Source organism: Lissotriton helveticus, chromosome 2_1 (assembly GCF_964261635.1).
Source record: "Lissotriton helveticus chromosome 2_1, aLisHel1.1, whole genome shotgun sequence".
Classification (NCBI taxonomy): Eukaryota; Metazoa; Chordata; class Amphibia; order Caudata; family Salamandridae; genus Lissotriton; species Lissotriton helveticus.
The window spans coordinates 1,849,411,504-1,849,429,817 of record NC_136059.1 but is presented as its reverse complement, the minus strand read 5'-3'; the positions used below and the strand labels follow the sequence as shown (position 1 = coordinate 1,849,429,817).

At 45.1% G+C, this 18,314-nt stretch overlaps 1 protein-coding gene across 2 annotated transcripts in view; it reads right to left on the bottom strand.

The window, feature by feature from the left end:
* SCLT1 (sodium channel and clathrin linker 1) overlaps positions 1-18,314 on the bottom strand; it is a 558,774-nt gene that overhangs the window by 347,731 nt on the left and 192,729 nt on the right. For both annotated transcript variants that reach the window (XM_078677643.1, XM_078677642.1), the window contains exon 7: positions 17,834-17,899. In XM_078677643.1, the coding sequence (XP_078533769.1) occupies positions 17,834-17,899 (66 nt within the window). The remainder of the gene's footprint in view (positions 1-17,833; positions 17,900-18,314) is intronic.

The window sequence follows — 18,314 nt, the reverse complement described above, 5'->3', positions numbered from 1 at the left end:
ACCAGAAACCAGAGGATGCCAAAGAAGTTACTATCTACAAGTGCAAGAGAGCTTGGTGTTTCTCCTGGCAAGCACACCTTTACTCTGAAAATCAGCTGCATTTTGCGTTTGCTCAGTTTTGAGGGACCTGGCCCCGATATAACCTGCCATTTCCTAGTACCCACTTGCCTCCACCTAGAGTGGCTTAAGCACCAGGCCTATCAGCAGCATAAAAGGGTGTGTGTGCTGGGAGAACTGCCCCTGAGCGACACGCAGCAACGTTTGATATCACAGTGCAGAGGTTCAGCACTTGGTTAGTTTGTACTCCAGTAAAATGCAGCTAGCTCCAAAAGGGTCTGCGCCAATGGGCACTCACAAATTGTAGGGCTGAAGACCATCTGCTATCTATCTGTACCAAGATCAAGCCCACCTGATTGTGGACATCTGATCTGGAGTTAATCAGATCACTAAATCCAGAGTTATCCGTTTTTCAACAAATACCAGATGGTAACCTTAAGCCAGGAGCATATTTTCCTTGTTTGATAGACTTGATCTGACACCTAATTCACCAACTGTATTTCGAATGTATGATTTCTATTTTTTGTAATCAGGTATTGCCGTCATACAGGGCTTAAAGGGTAAATGATTTTGCTGGAACGGTCATGATCCTGTGTTCTCTTTGGTTACAAATCGTGCTGCATTTGCAATCAGTTAGTGATCACCAACAGTAAATATATAATGGGTATAACTTCAGTGCCCGGTGTTAACTGTACTTCACTATGCCATTCTGTTGCCTTTTGGTTGACTGAAGACTAATTTAATATCTGTCTGTAAACTGCGCTTTAAACAGGCAGGTACGGTCAGGGCACAAGTCCTAAAAAAAGAAGTGGGGGAACTAACCTACTTAATCAGAATGCAAGTGGCATCACAGCGCGTGACATCACAGCATGTGGCAACTGCAAACACAACAATGATGGACAGAATGTGGATCAATGTCACACATTCATCCCAGTCAAAAGATCTGGGCCCAAATCCATTGTTTTTCCACTCCACACCACCCTGGGTTAGACAATGGCGATATGCAAATCAGCGCTGACCCTGTTGCCCCATGGGAACAGTCCAGTCCGAACTACAAAAGCCATGTCCTTCCCAGAACGGAAACAAGCATCCGAGGACCGGCCCGGTTTCGAGGTAACACCTCTCATCAGCCCGGCTCGCTTGATTCCAGTGGTGTGGAGTGTCTGGGACTCACGTCTGAGCATCCCCAGTACACTTAGAGCGGAAACTGCACACACAACAATGATGGACAGAATGTGGATCAATGTCACACATTCACCCCAGTCAAAAGATCTGGGCCCAAATCCATCGTTTTTCCACTCCACACCACCCTGGGTTAGACAATGGCGATATGCAAATCAGCGCTGACCCTGTTGCCCCATGGGAACAGTCCAGTCCGAACTACAAAAGCCATGTCCTTCCCAGAAAAACAATGGATTTGGGCCCAGATCTTTTGACTGGGGTGAATGTGTGACATTGATCCACATTCTGTCCATCATTGTTGTGTTTGCAGTTATCGCTCTAAGTGTACTGGGGATGCTCAGACGTGAGTCCCAGACACTCCACACCACTGGAATCAAGCTAGCCGGGCTGATGAGAGGTGTTACCTCGAAACCGGGCCGGTCCTCGGATGCTTGTTTCCGTTCTGGGAAGGACATGGCTTTTGTAGTTCGGACTGGACTGTTCCCATGGGGCAACAGGGTCAGCGCTGATTTGCATATCGCCATTGTCTAACCCAGGGTGGTGTGGAGTGGAAAAACGATGGATTTGGGCCCAGATCTTTTGACTGGGGTGAATGTGTGACATTGATCCACATTCTGTCCATCATTGTTGTGTTTGCAATCACAGCATGTGGCATCACAAGTGGCAGCATAAGAAGTGACTTCAGATCTTAAGTCCTCACATATATGTTTAACATGTCTATCATGAGTACATTGGAGCATATTTCGAGCATATAGGGAAACCCACCTGATTTAGGTGCCAGCAAAGACCTGGAACGAGCTCCCAGTCTACATCACACGTGCAACCTCGCTGAACACCTTCAGAAAGGCCATCAAGACCTGGCTCTACGACTGAACGGAACTGCTGACCCCCCTGAGCGCCTTGAGACCCTCACGTGTGAGTAGTGCGCTTACAATTACCTGATTGATTGAAAGTGGCCGAGCGGACGAGAACTATCCGCCCAGCTCACACAATTATCAGGTTTAAATACTGTACCTAAACTAATATTTTCAGCCAAACAATGCCTGAATATGGAATTGAATACTCTGGTTACAATTTAAGAACTTGACAGCTGAACCTGCCCCAGAAAACACAGAAAGAGGAGGGCGGCACTTGAAGCACCAGTGTGCTGAACAAGGCTTAAGATTGCTAAATCTTGTGTCAGTTAGTCAAATACACTTTATTCGATTGTTAAAATCATAAAAAGTATAAAAAATTTATATACACACATTTAAATACAAAATAACACATAATAATAAAACAGATTTAACAGCAAAAATTATAAGAATTGCTAGGTACATTTGTCTGTAAAAATTTCATTTCAAAGCGTAAAACAGACCAGCTCAATGTTAAAAAATCATGTTCTTGTTATGCGAGATTTCGATCTAGTTGCAGCTACCAAAAAGTTAGCAACACTAAATATAACGTAAGTGCTGCCTAGAAGCTGGAGATAAATTACAGCAGGCCTTACCTGGGTAAAGCCTTTCTTTCTTAAAATAGGTAACAAAAATTTAGCCCTTTCCACAGTGAAAAACCTGCAAAACATAGTAAAGTGCATTGTGTTTTGTACGGATCTATCATCACATTTACAAAATGGGGCTGCCTCAGGTTTCGCCCATGTAGGATAGCTGCCCAACTGGTAGTGGATTAGGTTAAAATGGAATTTGGTCAACAGGAACCTATGGAACGGTTTGGTGACAATGGCCAGATATGGTTCCATTGAGGGAGAATGAAGAAGCAAGTAATGCGATCTAACAGTTGGCTTCTTCAATTCCCTTTCCTCCCGTGCCAATCTGGCCCCCTCCATGTATTGCTTTTTGATCATACCAATATCCTCACTCCTAATACAAGAAGGTGAATAAAAAAGTTCCGGGCGACCCAGCTCTACTAAGGATCTTTTTATGTATTCCAGCCAGGGCACCCTGTTGGAATGATCTAAGGACATGACATCAGCCATAATAGAGTGGTTCAAAGATAATTCGCTATTCAGCCAAGTCCTAAGCCAAAAAATTATTGGGGCCAGCCTCAACCTATCGGTAACAAAGTCCAAACCCACCTCTACGTTTGTTGAGAAGGTTGGGGTGGACTGAGGAACCGACAGCAGTGATCGTAAAAACCTATTTTCCACCTTCTGAATGGTGTCATCTTTTATGTAACCCCATAATGCTGAACCGTATACTGCAATTGCCACACATTTGAAGTTATAGATCTTTAACATTGCCTGCATCGGCCTAGCCCCCAACCTTTTGGAAAACCCCATGAGTGAGGCAGTTGACCTTGCCACTGCTAAACCTTTGACTCTGACCTGTGGCCTCCATGAGCCTCTCGCGTCAAAGAGTACTCCTAGATAGGGGAAAACAGCCACTCTTGAGACCACCTCCTCCTTGCATTTAAAAATCATCTTTTTTACCTTTCTGCAATGGAGGCCTACTACCATAGTATGCGATTTGTTGGCATTTATTTTTAAGTCGAGTTGGTCCATGAAAACCCCGAAGGCATCCAGCAACTGTTCCAGTACGACGCCTGTGCGGGCTATGAGTCCTGCGTCGTCCGCGTAAAGGAGGGCATGTATTTTAGCGTCTCCAATACGCGGAAAATCGCCCTTTACTGCCTCAAGATGGCTACTTAGACCGTTAATGTACATTGTGAAGAGGAGGGGGGCCAGGATACAACCCTGGTGCACCCCTCGCTTGGACCTAAAAGGGGTCGTACATCTACCCTCCTTGGTGACTCTGACCTTGGCAAATAGTTCCTGATGTAGTGATGCCATAAAGTTTACCAAGGCCCCATCTATACCCATCTTCAGGAGGATGTCCCACAATTTAGTTCTATTTACCAGGTCGAAGGCCGAGGAGAGGTCCATAAAGGCCCGAAATAACGACTCCTCCTTGGCTACAGTGTATTTTGCAAGCAAGAGATGTAAGTTAGAACACTGCTCGACCGTACCTCTCTTCTCCCTAAACCCATACTGGGCATTAGCTATACCCCCGCAGCTTTCCACACTATCCCTTAATTTAGTCAGGAGGACTCTTCCCAATATTTTGATGGCAGAATCTAAAAGGGATATGGGTCTGTAACACCCTGGGTCCTCCCTCTGGCCTTTTTTAAAAATTGGTACTATAACTGAGGTGGCCCAGGAAATAGGAATTTCATTACCATTGGCGGCTGTAAAGACTTTAGATAGCATTCCTGCCCATAACTTAGGAGAGTGCCGATAAAAGTCAGCGGGTACTCCGTCTGGGCCTGGTGCTTTGTTTATCGAGGTTTCTAAAATTGTTTTCTCGACCTCATCGATAGTGAAAACTAGCGGGGCATACTCTGAGATTATCACTTGGGGGACATTAGACCCAGGCGATGAGTCTCCGTACACAATTTTAAAATGATCAAGCCACCTGTCGTCAGGGATAAGACAGTCCGTAAGCATGTTTTCCTGACCAGAGAACAGGGGCTGGTTTATCACTTTCCAAAATTGGCTACTATCCCGCATAACATCAACTGAGAGTAGCTTCTCCCATGCGACTTGCTTAATACCCTACTTACGCTCTTTGATGGCCTGCTTATACTCCCTCCTTAGGATGGATACAGCCTCCCTATTTCTAGGCTTATGGTTTAAGGCTGCTAAGAGGGCACTATGTGTTTTGGAGCATTTAGAGTCGAACCAGCGGTGTTGTTTGTTACCACTCTTCCCCAAACTTACTGTCAACTGGTTCGAAACTTGTAAACAAATTTCTTCATAGGACCCCAGGATTTCACATTTTTCTGGACTAAGATTATGACAGATTGCCACAGCACTTTCAATTTTGGGGAACAATACCTCATAGAAGTCATCTGGCACCACGTTAGCCCACTTAAGCCGTCTGCCCTGATCCACCACTTTTAGGGTTCCCACCCTAGGGATAACAGAGGTCGGCATAGGGCCCATGGAATCACCCCAATAAACTTCCAATAGGACAGGATTATGATCACTAAAAGGGGAAATCAGGGTTCTATATGAAGCAACACTGTGTAAAATCGCAGATGACACAAATATATAATCAATAATGGATCCAGGGTCCGACCCTTTGAAAGTGTTGAGCCTCGGTCCACCTGAGCCACTGGCAGGTTCCAACAAATTGGAATTAGCCAATAACTCCTCTAATGTCTCTCCCCCTTTAGAATGCTCAAAGTGCATAATGTCTGGGCCACTCTGTCCCAAATAATCAATTGTGCCGCATGACAAGGAACATGGATGAATGTTAAAATCGCCCATAAGGACGAATTCGATATTAGTGTGTATATCTAGACTGACCTCTGACAAAAATTGGTCCAGGATAACGAGATTATCATTACTATTATCCTGGGTTCCTGCATTATAAAAATTGATAAAAATAGTTTTCTGGGTTGGGGAAATCACCCTTTTCACTAACAAAAGATTTGGCGAAGCTTGATTAATTAATTTTAAAGCCCCCTTGAGTTTTAGTGAAAAAAGCAAAATAAGGTCACCTTTGGCTCTGCCCGCAGCGCTGGGGGCAGCAGGCACCACAAAGCTCGAAAAACCATCTAGGCAGAAACTAGGTGATATGTCCCACGATTCCTGAAGGGCTACAATATCATGCGAAGAAATAAAAGCGAGCCATGCCTCATCAACCCTTTTAGTTCTAACACCCGCCACATTCCAGCTCAATAGCCTGCATACTTCCACTGAGTCAGAAGTCGGACTACGTTCTTCACCTAAATGTGCTAATGGTGGTGCAGGTAGTCAATCTGTGTCCTCTAGCCCCGAAAGTGAGGAGAAACGGTTGCTAAGAACCAGCCCACACCCATCTGTTGTTCCAGATAAGTCTTGACCCGGGGGTGCGTGCTGCCGTGACTCAGAGGGCTTGGGTCCAGTGTGGGTCGTTGGGCCCGCACCTACTGATGCTTGATGGCAAGGGTTTTGCATTCCTAACCTCGCCTCCCTTACCGGATGCGGCCCTCTCCTACCCCCCATGGGTACCCAATGCGGACCATGTGGACTTACTATGGGAGGGTAAAAGAAGCCTAAAGGCAACGGTCTTAGACGATCGTTGCTCAAGACTCCGGATCCGTCCCAGAATAACCTTTCAGCCACACCGGGCCTGTCAAAATTGACTATCACGCAATCCCCCTGCACCTTTTTCGGTATCCCCCCAATCCACCCCACCCTATTGGCTGAAATAATCCTGTTGGAGATACTGCTCCCACTACATGAGTCCGTACACCAGGCTCCTGCTTTAACTATAAGATCTCTTGCGCACTCACGCTCTCCTGTTTTTAATGGGGGAGTACCCATGAAAATTGCCACTAACGGGGCTGCTTCTGGTGGTAAATCTACGTGAATATTACAGCCCTTAGGCCCATTCTCTACGGGCAACCTTTGTGGCACCCTAGGGTTTTCCAGTTGGATGGGAGGTAAAGGAACTACCATAGGATCAACAGGTGGCACGCTAGCCCTGGGCTCCCTTTTTGAGCTACCTGACCCTGGCCCAAGAAGGCCCTCATTGTGTCTATCCAAAAGCAAATTGTGACCGTTAACCATTTTATCAATGATGACACATTTCTTAAGGAGACCCTCCAAACAAGTGTTTAAGGTGTCCACAATGTCCTTAGCGATGGCCACAAGAAGCGGTTCGATCCGGGCAACAAAGAGCGCCTCCAACTGGTCCCCTAGAATATTGGTAGGTGTACTTGTGGGCCCTGGTAAGTGCTTAGCTTTCCCCCTTTTTTTCTTCGTCGATAGGACACTGGGCTGTGGACAGATGGTAAGTTGTGGTGACTGCGGGGCACCAGATGAATTACCCGCTCTCGTGGTAGGTGCGGCTGCTGGCTTTGTGATGATTACCAAAGGTTCCAGCGGAATAGTGGGGGTAATAAGTGCATCGCCACAGACTGCTGGGTCAGCAGAGTCCACTGGTGTTAGGGTACTAGATGTATTAGGTGAAGGAGGGGCTTGTACCAGGCCCAGTTCGAGTTCAGCATTAGCAATTTCTTTGTTGATAGCCCCCACAGCCGAAGAAAGAAATGTTAAAATGGACTGTGATTGTCTCGGCACCTTGGCTTTCTTGCTACCCTCCTCACCATTGCTTGTATTCTTTCGCTTACCCATATCAAGTTGTTAAGGACCTGGCCCAGCCCTGCCTCCTTCTGCCTTAGACTGCCCGCCCTTTGCCCGGGCTTTGCCCGGCGCCGTCCGCGACGCGGAGGGGGCTGCTCGTCTTTATGCGCCTCCGTGCGCGGTGAATAGCAGGAAGTGGGTGTGTCCGCCGAGGAGTCTGGGAGCTGTAGTCTTCCCCCACTGGGGCCCCGCGATGGTGCTTGCGGTGGCGGCAGGGAAGACCAGCAGCGTCAGGGCCCCAGACAGATGTGCGTAGCAAGCGGCAAAAGCTACCCTCCAGCAAGTAAGTGGCAGCAGCGTTGTCCCCCTCTCCTCAGTGGGAGCTGCTCGTCTTTATGCGCCTCCGTGCGCGGTGAATAGCAGGAAGTGGGTGTGTCTGCCGAGGAGTCTGGGAGCTGTAGTCTTCCCCCACTGCGGCCCAGCGATGGTGCTTGCGGTGGCGGCAGGGAAGACCAGCAGCGTCAGGGCCCCAGACAGATGTGCGTAGCAAGCGGCAAAAGCTACCCTCCAGCAAGTAAGTGGCAGCAGCGTTGTCCCCCCTAAAGCTAAATCTTGTGTATATTTACGCACGGGAGAGAAGCTGGTGCTTGCGGTGCCTGGAGGCTGCACGGCGGCCTTCTGACTTCATCCAGGAGAACAGAACTCTCTGCCTAATGCTTACAGAGACCGCAGCTGAGGCAGGGAGAAGTGTGGGACGCCCCAGTCCGAGACTTCAGAGAGGGCTGAGGCCCAGCAACCTACCAAAGTCGGGGAGATTAACAGGAGCTCAAGGACGGGAGAACAAGCAAAGCCTCTCTGCAGAATCCGCTGCTGCATAGGGGGCAACTGAGACAAAAGCAACTTCTTCCAGAGGTCACGCAGAGGAGGCTAAGGACCTGAATGGAAGATGTATTCTACAATGATTAATCCCAAAGCCTGCGGGGACTCTACAAGTTCTTAGTTGGAGCCAGTGTTTCCTGGTGCTCGGCACCAGCACTTAATTGTCAACACTGGCACATATGACCGATGCCACTTGGTTGCGCTGTTTGTATAATTTAGAGATGAGCAGAACAGCAATTGTTTACTCATTCAAAATAACTAATACCTGGCACCCAAGCGATTTTTATAGCTTTGGTGGGCTGGAATAGACAGAATTTACACACTTGTAGAAGTGTGCTGGTTAGTAGATGTGTAGGTACCGTCATTGGCAGCGCTGGCAGGGACAATGTGTGGTGTAAGCTACAGAGGCCTCCTGACTAGAGCCCTGGTGCTTATATATTTTTTTTAATTAGGCCCTAACCTCGCTGGAGCTCCATATGTCCTAAACACACCCGCTTTTGTAGAGGAAGGGCTGACATGGTGCTCGAAGGACAGCAAAAATACATCAACCTCAGCAAAGATGAGGGAAGACGCAAAGGTACTCGTATCACAAAGGAAAAGGAGCCATGGTTGACAAGAAAGGGAACAATGGACAACTATGTGAAGGCCATGGCATCCCTACGGAAGTCAACAGTGAGAGAAAAAGGTGCTGCGATGGGACTCAGACCACAGACAAAGACCTTCAAGTGATACAGACATTCAGAGAAATGCTTGAGGAAAAAAAAGGTGAAATCAAGTCGGAAGTGGCTCTCCTGCGACACAAACTACGTAATGTCTCAGGATGAGTATCGGAAGCGGTGATGAACATCATGATACTGGAGGGCACAGTTGTAGTTCTTAACAGCATAGTGAACTGCTTGATGGCCAAGACTAGAGAACCTGGGCAACAGACTTTTCCACTATTAAGGGTGAAAGTAATTCTATGCTTGTGAGTATTGAAAAAGGTGGGTGAGGGTTGGGAAGAGGGGGGATCAAAGAGGGGATAGGGCATTATTATTCCTTTGTTTGGCTGCGGAATGCATGTGCAGATACATCTGAACCTGGCGTGGAAACTGCATTACAAAGATACAGGTTTTGCTCGTGTAGGAATGAATGGCAGATACAGAGAACAGAAATGGGCGGACTGTCCTCTCCTAGGATGTACATGGTTTAGGCAGTAAGATTAAGTGAATTGCAGTGAATCAATACATCAAGCTAGAAGCCCCAAATGTGCTCTTTCTACAAGAAAAACACCTGGGGGGTACACAGTGTTATTGAGCAAGGAAAACTATATTGCCCTGGCACATGTGGGCTTCTCCATGGTTTCTAGGGGGTTGGCAATCCTACTCCAAAACATCTGTCATTCCAGGAGGTTAAAAGATGGATAGATTCACATAGATGCTTATGATGTGGCAAGGATCCTGGGGCGAGACAAAAAGTAACAGTGGTAAGCATGTATGCACACTAAGATTGCAGAAAGGGGTACTACAAAAAAGGTTGGTCACTCATGCTGGAGGCAGACCCAGGACTCCACCCAGGGCTCCATATTAATGAAGGGGACTTTAAATATGTTATGTTTCACTGAACTTAAAAGAACAACTGTGACTCTATCACATACTCCCCAGTACACAAATATTTTACCATTTACTAGATCCATGGGGCTTAATGATATGTGGAGAGTGTTGCACCCTGGGGATAGGCAATATTCGTTCTTCTTGGGCACGCATAAGACATTCTCCGGATTAGACTATTTCTTTGTTCTCACAATAGAGGTACAGAGAGTGGAAAGGGGTGAGATGCTTGTCAGACGAATCTCAGATCATTTGCCCATTTTGATGAGGCTGGGGGGGGGGAGGGGACAGCAGACAAACCTACTGTAAAAATCTGGCTTAATTTAGTTCAAAGGGGTGGTAGCCCCACTCAAATAATAAACACAATGCTTGTCAGGGTGCACCACACAAGAGACTAAATAAACCTGTTTTAACCCTCCGGGAGCTTGGCACAAAAGTAGTCAGGTTTAACTTAAAAGTATTGTATAAAGTATTTATGCAGCACTCAAACTGTAATGAAGTGAAAAGACAACACAAAAAATCACATACGAATTAAGCAGATAGAGTAACTTTTGATACATACAATAGTGCCAAAATACTCAAATCCAATCAGTAGAAGCAAAGTTATGAGTTTGTAAAGTTGCAGCTGAAAATGTCACCATAAAGCACAAAGCCTCAGTTGTTGCAATCTGATTTAGCTGGACAAGGTCAAAGTCACATGTTTGTGCGACTGCGATGCAGCGCAGGATGTATACAGGAACCAGGCTCATGCCAGTGAAGAGTTTACCTACTCTATTTCAAACTCCATGTGAGAAGTCTCAGCCGAAGCTTCGCGTTGGCGGTAGCCACAACAAGATCATTGTCGTACGAGGAGCAGTTGTCGCTGGAACTTTACGTAGGTGGTAGACACAGGCGGTCGCTGTTAGACGCAAAAAAGCAATTAGCCGTCGGAGCTTTGTGTTAGCTGGAGACATGGTCATAGCTGCTGATGCGAAGAGTCCAATCACATTTGCAAAAAGCCCCAAACCTCTGGAGTTTCACCTGTTGCTTGATTTTGTGACAGGACAAGTACATTCTTATACACAGAGTCAGCCTGTGAGTGGGGGATTCCAAACTGTTTACCATATCAAAGGGCATTCAGGCTTAGGTGCGGGTTGCATTGTCAATTGCAGGGCAGGTAGCCTTGGAAGTCAAGAAGGGAGTGGGCACAGCCCACAGGCTACCTTCTAAAGCTCAGAAAGATCTGAGTACTACCATCAGGACAACCAATTCAAAGGAGGAACAACCTGTCACACACCAAATACCCTTTTGTTCCAATGTTGGGAAGGAATAAACAACATACCACAGGTGAATCATTCACAGCCAGGTGACCTTGGATACTGGCAAAAGGCACATTTGGTTTAGGTAGAAAAATGCCAGCTTCGTAAACGGGAAATTTTCAGAATAGTTATTTAAAATCTAACTTTAGCCTCTAACTATCACTTAGTAAGTGTAGTCAGGGAAACCAGGATTAGTCTAAGGTAGAAATAGCCTTGCTACAGTGATAAACGTCTTTAGGAGTTTTTGAAGATTAGGACATGTGAAACTTAAATCACATGTCAAATCTTTTAGATACCATGTACTCTGCTCTATGAGCCTTTCAGGAATTCTTTAGGGGTGACATACAAGTATTAACAAGCATAGGCATAGCCAATAGGTCTCGCCTTTGGGACCTTATGTGTTTAGCCAGAACTCAATGAGTTTCTTTATAGAGCTTGCACTGTCCAGCGACTGCTTCAAAGCGCTCTACCTGAGACGGTGGAGGAGGGGGATGGGAAAACACCCGGACGCTGAGTGTACAAAGCAAAAATGTACCTTTAATTCTGTTCCAAGCAATGCATTATCCTGGCAAAACAGGTTATTTCAAGAGGTTTCCAAAGTCTGCCCGAGGGCAAGGATGGAGGTTTAGAGGTAGGGGCGTCTTGGGATGTTTTTTTTACAGTCTCAGGGGAGGTATCGAGTAAGATCACATCAGGGCACCTGGTAAGGTCAGGAGGAAAAAAAAGCAGAGGCAAAAAACTACACATTAGTGGCTGATCAGAAATAGCGTTTTAGTGTTTAATTTTTTTAAGTTCAAACAAGCATGGCCGCGAAAGTGACCGTGCTTTGTTTAATTAGTAACATGAGCCCAGATAACAATAAGAGAAGAATGCAGCCGGCACAATGTGCACCCCTGCTCGCTCCCGAGAGCCCTAGGCCATGGGAGTGAAAGTTTAGAGGAAAGGCGGGACATGCACCCGTCTTTGGCCATTTGCTTGCTTTCATTATTGAAAGCCGCACGCATAGGCCCTTGAAATGTGTGGTAGGAGTCCGACCCACACGGAGAAGTCTCTTGGAAGTTTGGAGTGATTCCAAGAGGCCCTCTCCTAGAGCAGCGCATGTGCGCTGCGCTAGGCTCGACCTAAAAAGGAAGGTTTATGCCTGTTAGAAGGTCAATTTTGGCAGATCGAAATGGCAGTTTAAAACTGCACTACAGACTGCATTGGCACATTCGCACTGTGACATGTTTTACAGTATTAGTTTAGTAGGTGGCACAATGAGTGCTGTGGCCCATAGGTAGCATTTAATTCACAGGCCTTGGGTACAGGTGTTGCATGTAATGGGGACTTATAAGTAAATTAAATGTGCCAATTGGGGTATGATAATTTCACCATGTTTAAGGGGAACCGCACAATCACTTGTTAGCAGGGGTAAAGTGCACAGTGTCCTGAAGCCAACAAAATGAAATTCAGTAAAAATAGGAGATTGAAAAAGTCTGGGGGAATACCATGCTAAGGATGTTAGGTCTAATACTTAGGAACAAACTAGAGACTGCATACCTGGCAGCAGACAGACCCACAGGAAGTAGCGAAAGTGAGGGCGGATACCGTATTTCTAGGAAAATGATAGTTTAGTAGAGTCTCAAAAAACTCTATGGGAGGCTTACAATCAATCAATCAATCATGCCATTTGTATAGCGCACTACTCACCCGGGAGGGTCTCAAGGCGCTTGGGGGGGAGGGGTATGCTACTGCTCGAACAGCCAGGTCTGGAGTTGTTTCCTGAAGGCGAGATGGTCCTGGGTCAGCCGAAGGTGGATGGGGAGGGAGTTCCAAGTCTTGGCAGCCAGGTAAGAGAAGGATCTTCCTCCAGCGGTGGCTCTTCGGATGCGTGGTACGGCTGCGAGGGCGAGGCTGGTGGACCGTAGCTGGCGGGTGGGCGTGTAGAAGGTCAGGCGGTCGTTGAGGTACTTGGGGCCCAGGTCGTGGAGAGACTTGTGTGCGTGGGTGAGGAGCCGGAACGTGATCCTCTTGTCGATGGGGAGCCAGTGCAGGTTCCTCAGGTGGCTGGAGATGTGGCTGCGTCGGGGCACATCCAGGATGAGTCGGGCGGAGGCGTTCTGGATGCGCTGGAGTCTTTTCTGTAGCTTGGCTGTGGTTCCGGCGTAGAGGGCGTTTCCGTAGTCCAGTCGGCTGGTGACGAGTGCCTGGGTGACAGTCTTCCTGGTCTCGGTCGGGATCCAGCGGAAGATCTTGCGAAGCATACGCAGGGTGTTGAAGCACGATGAGGAGACGGCGTTGACTTGTCTGGTCATCGAGAGGGAGGGGTCCAGGATGAAGCCCAGGTTGCGTGCGTGGTCGGTTGGCTTGGGTGCGGTGCCCAGGGCTGGGGGCCACCAGGAGTCGTCCCAGGCGGAGGGCGAAGATCCCAGGATGAGGACTTCCGTCTTGTCCGAGTTCAGTTTAAGACAGTGCTGAGGGAATGGCCCCAAAATGTTGAAGCCAGAAAGAAAAACATAGGTTGGAGAAACTATGCCATATGGAATTCAACTCCTGGAAATGGAAGATGATCTTGTGAGAAATAATACACCTTAGCTGCTGAGATGGTGTGAGACACAGACACTCACAAACTAGAATGAGGTGAAGATGGGGCACGACAGGAGTACCTGGCCAGAGAACAAAGTCTCTACAAAGTGGGGGAAATACTGGTAGACAACTTAGTTTGGTAGATGAGAGATGGCATCTAGATGGATAAGTAAAATAGAAAATGAGAGTGGAGAATTGAAAGAGACAGACGCAGGGATGCTCAAAGAAGTTGCCTGATATAAAAGGACATTTAATCAGGTCGAAAGCCTTGGAATGGGAAGAGGTAATATATCAGTTCCTAGAGGAACTCGATCTCCCAACTCTGGGAAGAAATGATAGGCTGCCCTTTGAAGAGAAGATATCCCTGGAAGAGGTAGAGGAGGCCATTAAACAAATGATAACAAGGAAGATACCCTGTCCTAATGGGATACTAGCTGATATTTACAAAAGATTTTCCAAACTGTCCGCTCCACAAATCCAAGAGCTACTCAACAAGGTGAGAATCAAGGGTGTCCTGACAGCTGATCCACATCAAGCTGTTATAATTCAGAAACACAAAGATGGGAGACCCATACGTGAATGTGCATTATGCACAACTATCTCCCTTCTGAATGCAGAGGCTAAAATGACGTCAACTATATTAGCGAGTAGAGTGCTTAAAATAATTACATGAGTAGGTAGTGTCAGACAGAAGAAGCACTTTTTAGCAGGAAACAATACTTTTAATGGTTGAATAATAGCACTTTGGAACAGTGAGTACCTCCAAGTCTATACTTCCATTTCAAGCACTGTATGTAAAAATATCAACATATATCAAAAAGAAAGTCATATTTTGAGTGAAAATAAATTCCTGGTACAGAAAAAATGATCTGGAATATTGCAAAACTTTACAACATGGACTTAGGCCACCTGTTCCCTCCCATACAAAATGGCTTTCTTAAGTTTAAAAACTTACACCGATGAATCCATACTGGTTTCTTTGGATTGTGCCTATTGACACAAGGCCTAATTGATTCCTATTGATGCATCACACTGACACTATTCTCACAATGCTGTGGTTTAGCCTAACAAGAACATGTTTCTGTTTCAATAAGTTCTGTAATACCAGCAGCATGTTATTGCGATGAAGACAAGCCTTGTCTTAAATTACGCTGGCATTCTCATGGACTGGTGGGATTAAAAGAGGTTGTGTGGACTTAACAGTGTGAGAAATATGCAAAGCATATGACAGCTTGGCTAGCATATATTTATGATTCGTAATGAATATGGGATCGCAGTTAGCTAGACAGTTCATTAGAGCTCTCAACTAAAATAATTTAAACTTGACATTTACAACTACAACTATAAATCCATCACATACGTTTATCTCAAACTTCCTCTGAAAATCTACACACTTGCTTCTAACAGGAAAGAAAGTGTGGGAAACTTTCTGCTCAGCGCAGTCAGTTATGGTCCCACATGTCTTGCTACGAATATCCTTTAGGGGGAACTGATCCAGGCAAGACGTAAATGAAGTTGTAACCATGATATTAAAATGAATGAAACATTCTGGTAACCGGTCCCCGGTCAAACACTGCCCTAAATATGGGATGGAGTCAGCAGTACAAAAACTAGGGTAAATAGGAGGGACCTCTAAGGTACAATAAAAATATGACTGAGTTGCCACCACGTTTAATATCACATCCAGCAAAGGTCAAGAAAATATTCAAGAGCCACTGCAGTGTGATATGCATTCAAAAGCAAAGCTTCAGGGCAGTCTCGATAGATGCTCTAAGAAACCCTGGTCTCCTAAAAAATCACTAGAATAAAGCCATAAGTAAAGCAATGCTAACAAAACCTGGTTTGAGGTAACACATTTTTACTGAGTGGAGAGCTTCTCACACCAATGTAACGAAAACCATCTATCCCCCCCTCCCTTGACTCTAAAAAACAATAGGAGGCTGGTATTCAACACTGTATATGTAGCTGATGTGCTAGAATTTCTATGCTCTATACAGTGTATACAGTGTATGAGTCCCATCACTCCTTCAAAGAAGAAAAACCATGAAGAACAACCTCTGACAATGCCATTAGGCCTTCACCTATGTGGGAGCTATTGGCTTTGTCAACGTCTTTTAGACATGATGTACAGCAGAGCATTAGATACTTTTGGAACCGAGTCAGATAGACAGACAGACAGACAGACAGACAGACAGACAGACAGACAGACAGACAGACAGACAGACAGACAGACAGACAGACAGACAGACAGACACACACACACACACACACACACAGACAGACACAGGATGATGTTTATATTTAGAAGTTGGTGGTTTAATGAAATGCTGGTGGCCCATTTGGGTTTGATTTATGCATTTCTCCATGTTCACATAAATTGTTTTTCCTATGTTTGTGGGTTATTTTATATGGCCTTTTGGAGTAAGATTATCAAGGAAGCATTTCCCACATTATGTCATCATGTCAATTCTGCTATGTAAGACTGGTACAAACAAAAATCGGACCATACATGTCTGAGCTGGATTCCTTCTTCTACCTCTTTGCATTACAAAGGGTTTCTCCCTAATGGATTAACTTTCATGGAAATCCACCCAATTATAGGGATTTGTGGAAAATGAATGACGGAAAAGTGAAAGAGTAGCTAGTATCAGGTTTTAAAAGTAAAAAATGCAACACATTTGTATAAGTTACTATTACTTTGATATTATTGTAATTGATATTAGAAGTCACCATAAGAATGAGAGAGCGAAAGAGAAACAGAGAGAGAGTGTGTATGTGTGTGTGTGTGTGTGTGTGTGTGTGTGTTTCATGTATGATGGGTAGGAATTAAGGGGCACACAGGTATTTTTATAACTTCTATACTTGCTTAGTAGTTCTGTTATATACACTAACTTAATAAATGTTTGTTTATTGAAAGCAATACATTCAGAACAATTAGGCTGATTGGATTAGTAACAAGACCTTTTAAAAAAATGCCAAGTGTAGTACCAGCGATTTTGTTACACACTAAGGAGTGTTGTTTGCTAAACATTGGTAGGCAGCCTTCTGTTGAAAACCAATTCTGCTTGTGTTTGCTATTCTACAAACAGATACCATGGGAGGAATATATGTAGCATTTTCAGATAGTATTAAAGAGTTTTTTTCAGCCTTCACGTTTCCTCCTATGAGTGTGGTACTGACAACCGACCAGACTACTCTGAGACTCTCGTTGGGCCAGCGTTTTATCACAGGTAATGTACCGAGCACCCTAGTTAGTGAGCTACAATCTCACCTATGTTATTGCGAAGTATTTTCTGTGACTGCAAGGAACAGTGAAAAACCCAGATCACAAAATTGAGCCTTTTTTGTTACGTCTGCTCTTTTTAGAGTCTACAGCTTCACCTTCATCCAGTGCATTCTGGGGTCAGTGTGAGCCAATAACAAGGAGCGTGCAGAGAAGGAACAACATATTACCATTTGTTGAAAGTCCAGTTTAGAGCCTAGCAGCCACATTCAGAATGATGTTCTCATGGCACGCTCAAGGCAATAGTCAATGGCAATTTTAGCAAATTAATGTGCCATAATAATGATAATCCAGTCCAATACCAAGAGGACATCATTAAGCACTTCATGGTGCATTTCTTTGGAGAGGGCTTCTGAAAGCCTCTATATGGTCTCTCAAAGAGACTTGTCCTGCTGATCAAGGAGGACAGTGGAACTGGTACCTGCACTAGTAATGCTGAAGTTCCACACATTTTTAGATCCATGGAGTCTAACCTCTAGCCTTCCTGCTGCTAAGGACGATGAAGCGAGATAATTAACTTGACATGATCACCTTGCCCTTTGGTTTGGATTGCAATAAATGACTATCTTACTTTTGAGGTTTGTAATTTCTTACACTGCAGGCTACTGCAGTTGTAACAGAATCAGGTAAAAGAAAACTGCATAACGAACACCTCTGTACCTGGTAAATTTACCTGAGGCAGAGACTGACACTTTCTTTCTGGCACTGTAGTCAATGCAGTGATAACTTTGATGATGGAGAGTCTTTTATAGTTGAAGAAGAGATTGACATTGAAACTTTTGACATTAAACGATGCCTCACTTCTTTGTACTGGAACACTTGCACTTAATGCATGCAAGTTAACAGTATTCGAATTAAGTAATTCACAATGCATGAACTAGTAGCTAAACATGTCAATTCCTTTACTTACCAACTCCACTCTCTCATTTGCTTCTTGAAGTTGACGAGTTAGTTGTTGAAAACTAGTTAACTGCTCCTGAAATGGGACATTAAAGCCATGAAATTACTATCCCAAAATAAGTACTTTGGCAAAGGTTGACAGACACAATCAGGTAATCAGCTGAAGAGCATGTTGTGATCACAAGTAGTAAAACCTAAACCTACATAAAGGTTATTCAATCGTGCTAACATTGCAAAATTACAAAACAATTGTTCTTATGGCAGAGTCTTCCCTAGGAAAAGCAAGGCAACATACTTCACATAAATATAAAATGACCTATCATTCAACTATTTTATATAGAAATTAAAAATGAAACCAAGACTTAACCAGACACATCGTGAAGGAAAATGACAAATGGGAGTTGTACAATTTACGATTTTTAAAGCACGAAAAAGCCAATGCACTGACAGACTGGTAACTCAAGTAAATTACATTTTTACATAAATGTAGC